Source organism: Dipodomys ordii, unplaced genomic scaffold (assembly GCF_000151885.1).
Source record: "Dipodomys ordii isolate 6190 unplaced genomic scaffold, Dord_2.0 Scaffold121, whole genome shotgun sequence".
NCBI classification, from domain to species: domain Eukaryota; kingdom Metazoa; phylum Chordata; class Mammalia; order Rodentia; family Heteromyidae; genus Dipodomys; species Dipodomys ordii.
In genome coordinates this window covers 1,353,029-1,359,509 of record NW_012267337.1, presented here as the reverse complement: position 1 = coordinate 1,359,509, position 6,481 = coordinate 1,353,029, and the positions used below count along the sequence as shown (strand labels likewise).

General features: G+C 34.4%; 1 protein-coding gene across 1 annotated transcript; it reads right to left on the bottom strand.

The window, feature by feature from the left end:
• Positions 1 to 222: 222 nt before the first annotated feature.
• Positions 223 to 1,071, bottom strand: LOC105995802 (olfactory receptor 4K14-like). Its single transcript, XM_013029663.1, has one exon. It carries the CDS (start codon positions 1,069 to 1,071, stop codon positions 223 to 225), a length of 849 nt encoding a protein of 282 aa, XP_012885117.1.
• Between the last annotated feature and the right edge of the window lie 5,410 nt (positions 1,072 to 6,481).

Sequence of the window (6,481 nt, the reverse complement as noted above, 5' to 3'; positions counted from 1 at the left end):
AAACATCAGACATCTATGACCAGCTCACAAATGTGTTTTTGCAAATGCAGTTAAATGAAATTCAAATCATACACATTAACATGCTATTCCACAATACCAATACGTGCCTTTGTAAAAATGATAATCATCTAATGCAGTTGAAGACATGGTAATGCTAAATACATATAACTCTAATAAAAAGCAACATTAGGTTTCTAGTTATTGTCTTCGACGTCGATTTACCTACTGGCTTATGAACCTCTTAATAGCATTTATCATTTCTTTATTTCTCAGTGTATAAATGGCTGGATTTAGGAGAGGTGTAATTATAGAGTAAAACACAGCAAGAAATTTGTCCATCCAGATGATGTTGAGTGGCCACACATAAATGAAGAGGCAGGGCCCAAAGAAGAGAACCACCACTGTGATGTGGGCAGTGCAAGTAGACAGTGCCTTAGATGCTCCAGTTTTAGAGCTTTGGTGGACAGTGATGAGAATATATGTATAGGAGATCAGCAACAGAATAAAGCATGTTACAGCCACAACACCACAGTCAATGTTCATTAAAATCTTTATCTTATATGAATCCATGCAGGCAAGGTTGATGACCAGCGGTCTATCGCAAAAGAAGCTGTCTATTATTTTTGGCCCACAGAAAGGCAGCCGCACAACCACCATCATTTGACTTATGGCATGCACAAAGCCCACAGTCCAGGCAGTCACCACCAATCCAATGCACTTTTGCAAGCTCATTATGATTGAGTAGTGAAGTGGTTTACAAATGGCCACATAGCGGTCATATGCCATTATTACAAGTATCACCATTTCAAGCGCTCCAATGAAATGTGCAAAGAAGATTTGGGACATACAGCCTCCAAAAGAAATCGTCTTCTTTTTCTTAAGAATATCTCCAATCATTTTAGGAGTGGCATTTGAGGAAAGCCACATATCAACAAAAGACAGATTGGCCAAAAAGAAATACATAGGGGAATGAAGACGAGTGTCTTTGATGACCAAGATCATGATGATAATATTTCCACAGACAGTGATTAAGTAAAGGAGTAAAAATATAATGAAGAATAGAACCTGCATATTTGATGAGTTCCCAAGTCCTAGAAGTATAAATTCATGCACTACAGATTGATTTTCTGTGTCCCTTCTATTTGCTGTGCTCTATGAATTAACCGAGAGAGAAATATTAATTATGATTAGTAGGATAGGAAAGGGCTGTCAATTTCTATAATACAATAGTTATAATATAATTTAGCATCTACTACAATAATAAAACTTATTATTATCATTACACCCTAAAGAGAAACTAAATCACCTAATGGTGGATTTCAAGAAGTAGAAACTAAGATGGGATTCAAGAAGTAAAAACTAATCTTGGACAGCACTCTCATTTGAAGCATGTGAAGAAACCTAAGTAAAACTCAAAAGAGCACTGCATCATCTAAAATTTAGGTCTGGTTCATTAATCTAGTAAAGAGAATCTAGGTGAGACTTAACCAAAGCCCATGTATTTAATGTATTTACTAAATTCATGAATTAATAAAATAGTTTATTTTATTAGTATTAATAAAATATTTTATTAATTAATGTATTCAGATTACTATGAACTAAACTGTTTTCCATTTGTATATATGTACAAAAGAGGACAATTATAGAGATGTGTTCTGAGGAGTGATCAAAAGAGTGACTGTTAATACATGCTAATTAGGTTGTTAATTAAAAATTACATTTAAAAAGTAGTTTGCCCACAATAAAATAAAATAAAATAAAAACTAGTTTGCCTAAAATGTTGATGATCAGAGTAATGGTAACTGAATATGAATGTAAAATTAAAAATGTTTAAGATAGAATCAATGGGGTATAGAGAAGGACAGAAGAGACATAAGAGTAAAGGATATTTATATATGCATACACATATGTGTATTTATTGTACATATACATAATGAAAACAAACAAATGTTGTTTGAAAAAAGAAAGGAAAACAAAGAAATATTAATTCTTAGTAGAGTGGAAGAGATACTTTGTTCAAAATATACCATATGTATGTATGACAATAATCACAGTGAAACCTCATCATCTTATAAATAAGTATTGACTCAAAGAAGAGTACTTTCCAAATCTTGACAAAAATAATGATTGTATATATGAGCATTTTCTAGATATAGAATAGATAATAAATATTCTTGAAAATGCTTGCTATTTATATTTTCTTTAAATCAACATACACATTTAACATCCAATTAAATTATTCAAATGAAAAGAACACAATTTAATGGGTGCTGATTTTCAGGAGCTTAAATTATTCACTCTTCACTGTTATCTTCTCAGTGGGTGTTCCTATATTTAATAAGATTTACAAGAGCCAATAGGAAATTCCATTATACCACATTTCAACTTCTTACTGAATTTTTTAAGACAATTGGATTGAATAACTGGCAAACTAATTTCCATTGCTGGAATATAAAAATAAAAAGAATAATTTTTAGCCATTCTAGATAAAACATATTATGAACATATTTTCTCTTACATTAAATCTGAAATTTTGTGTGATTCTAATTTGGATAAGGTAAGGTAAAAGATTTGCCAGAGGCAACTGAGGCAAATTGATAGGATATACAGGGTGCGCAAGGTAGGGGAGGTTCAAGATTCTTCTAGGAGCACAAGATGCCCTCTTCTGTTCTCCATGGTTTTAATCTAATTTCAAAACTAACATCATGTCTCAAAAATATAGAAACTTTTTGCTTTAGCCTATTTCCATATCAAAAATTATTTTCCCATGCAGTCACAAATCAGAAAGCATCTCTGAGGGCAAATTGTAAGATTGTGACCACAGTTGTTAGCAAGATCAACAAGTAAACATAGGAAAAGAGGTGGAAGAAAATGTCTAGACCGTTTTACAAAAATATCAGAAGCTACACAATACATTCTTAGCTCTAACTGTAGTGAGTATACATGAAATAGAAACATAAACCTATTTTAAAGTGTATCTGAAAAAGGGAATGAGAGAGATGACATAACTCACTAAACTCATTTTGTTCTTTGATTGGATTAGCACTTAATCTTCTCTTCTGACCTGTGTTGAGAAGACAAACTATCTGTGGAAGGACTTTCCCTTACCATCACACATATTCACCACATGATAAAGTCCATTGGGATTAATTTTCTTGTTCTACATATAAACAAAATAAAATATAGAAATATTTTTCCCTTAGACATCTCTTGGGAACTTCTTTTATAAATGATGAAATATGTTGTATCATTTTGAAATAAAGGCAGGGAAATTCAAACTTTCTCTACATAAATTTGTCTTTAAAAATTAGTAACTTAAAAGTGAATGTGCATGTGATGTATCTAATGCAAAAGCTATTTGTTCTTTGACCTTGACCTATTATTTGTTTTGACTACAAATGAAATAAGCCAAATATATTTTTCTTATTGGTACCCTACATGGTCATCAATACACAGTAAAGATAGAGTTTCCAAATACAGTTCATGGTTGTCCAAATAGGCACAACTGCTTGGTCATTTGACTTTGATTCGTTGAGTTCTTTAAGAGTTATGTGCTTAATAGTAAAACATTAAGGTAATTATAAAAGTATCTTTTTCCAAAATAAACAAAATAAAATCTATTTCAAAAGCTAGGTGCTGATGGCTCACATCTCTAATCCTATCTACTCAGTAGGCTGAGATTGGAGGATCACGTTTTGAAGCCAAATGGGAAGGAAAGTTTGTGAGACTCTCATCTCCCATCAACCACCAAAAAGTTGAAAGTGGAATTGTGGGTCAAGTGGTAGAGCACTAGACCTGAGCAAAACTTGCACAGGGACTGTCCAGATGCTGAGTTCAAGCCCCAGGACTGGCATCAAAAAAGCCTATTTTAACATACTAATATGTCACTTTTTGTTGGTACAATTGGCATGTGATCACTTGAGGTTACTTAGGTGTACAACTTACTAAATTTGACATAAATATAGGTATCATATAGTTTTGAGCATCACTGTCAAGACTTAAACAACAACATATGCCAGGTTGCTTAATTTCCCTTATTTCTTGACTATCATTCTTCCTAAAAGTTTACTTTTTTGACAGCAGTTAGATGCCGTTGTTCAAATTATTTGGAGGACAAAGAAACCCAATGTTCCCTTTTCTTCTTTTTATTCCATTTTCCTTCTACTCCTTTTCCTTCCTTTCCCTCCATTTTCTTCCTCCTCCTCCTCCTCCTCCTCCTTCTCCTCCTTTTCTACTCTTTTTTTTCTGCCAGTACCCAGGACTGAACTTCAAGAATCTTGAATTTATTTGGATTTCTTGCTCATTGTTGCCATTTTAGTATTTGAAGTATACCTTCAGCCGAGCTTTTTAGTGATTAAGTGGAAATGGATCCTCAAGGACTTTCTGTCCAGGCTGGCTTCAAACTAAAATTTTCATTTTCATCCTACTGAATAGCTAATATTGCAGGTATCAGCCAGCTCCAAACTCTCAATCTCATCTTTTAGTATATCTAGGAGAATTGTCTTCCTGCAACTACTTTAGGAATTTCTCTTTCTGTTTGAGTTAGGCAGCAAATGCAATGTTATTTTGAATACAGCAGATAGAATATAATTTTGGATAGAGTCAGTGAGATTTGTATTAAGCTTGACTGTTATTTGTTTCTTATCAAACTGAAACAGCCAACAAGTCATCTCATAGTCTTGTAAATCAACCTGACTGAGACACTTTATCCAAATGTGACTACTAATACTGATGATTTGCTATAGCCACCATTTCTAGATATATTTTATAGGCCCTGTAAGTTTCACAGGACATTGTAGGTAAGAAACAAGGATGAATATTCTGAGATACATTAAGTCATCCTATTCTAACCTCTAACATAAAATATAGAGTATGAAGTATAAAAGTAATATTCTTTGTGATTTTCAAATGCCTTGCTTATTACTGTAATTCAAATGTCACATCCCAGTTGTCTTCTTAAAATTGTGTAGTTTGAATAAATCAGGTTTTCTAATCTATATCTTATGTCTAATCTTTACTACACTTCCATTCATATTCATGCAAATGATAATGGTCAGGCAATGGAGTCTTCATGCTGAAAATGTTACTATTCAATCCTGATGAAATTTGAAGAGCTTTGTAATCCAAACTACAAAGGAGGAGGATGCATAGTGAGTGTGTGTGTGTGTGTGTGTGTGTGTGTGTGTGTGTATGTGTGTGTGAGAGAGACAGAGAAAGAGATTAAAACTCTTATGAAATAGAATAATTAGGAAAGAATATACACTTTAGAGAAATTTGCTTGCCTGGAGCACCTTGAGACTTTAAGCAAAATAACCTGGTTGTAGCTACAGGAAAAGTGTTGTCAAACAAAGCCAGAGGAGTGCAAAAGTGTCTGTATAAAAGTAAACTAAGATATGTTCTAGTTAGTGTCCTATGAGAAACAGACAGTGAACACTCATCTAGAGCATGAGAGAAAGGAAAATATCTCACTAGTGGAGCTGTTGCCTACAGAAAGAAAGCAAGATTCAATGAGCTCCATAAAAACAAATTTCTGTAACTTGGAAAGATATAGTATAAAATAAGAGATGAGTAGTCCACACAGCAAGCAGTCACTTGTGAAAAGATTTCCTTCACTTCCAGGTTTAATTATTGCCGTTATGACAGAAAACCACCTGAGAAGGTGTCCTGCCATTTGTCTTAACGTTGGAACAAGGAAGGAGATAAAAATTCCCTAAAAATGTATATCTCCAAACCCCAAGAGCTTCTCTTCACTGGCTCAATTGGCAACTACTATAGAGCCTCTGTGGTCCCAGGAAACTTAATTATGACTTTTGCACAATTTAACAGACACAAACCTACGTAGAAAGGAGAAGAAACAATTTCCATTGAAAAATGGAGTCTGCTGGGCACTTGTGCCTATACTAATCCTAGCTATTCAGAAGGCTGAGATTTGAGGATTGTGGTTTGATGCCAGCATGGGCAGGAAAGTCTGTGAGACTATTATCTCCAATTAACCACCAAAATGCCAAAAATGGAGCTATGATTCAAGTGATTGTGTGCTAGCCTTCAGCAAGGAAAGCTCAGGGACAGCTCCTTGGCCCTGAGTTTAAGTCCCAAGACAAGTACAAAGAAAAAAATGAGTCTGCCTCTAAAATATATACCCAACAGCTGTGTGTGGCTTTATTTGAGGGCTTGGATGGAGATTAATGGTAGGGACCAAATAAAGTGCACAGAGTTTGCCCTCTACTCTTGGCTGATATTGCTTTGTTTCAATGGCCTTCTTAATGTTTAGAAGCTCAGACATTTTAGGATCTGCTTCTATGGCCTGAACCTTTCCTGTGCCCAGAAATCACTTCAAATGAGGTAGGGGCACTCGCCTTCAGATTTAGTGAGGCAGAGAAGCATGCAAGAGACTACTGCCATTGCTGTGCTTTGGGTCAGCACTCAGAGTTCAATGGTTTGTGTGTGTGTGTGTGTGTATATATATATATATATATATATA

What these genes read in the sequence shown, in the direction of transcription:
- LOC105995802 (XM_013029663.1), bottom strand. Translation starts at nt 1,071, where the DNA reads ATGCAGGTTCTATTCTTCATTATATTTTTACTCCTTTACTTAATCACT.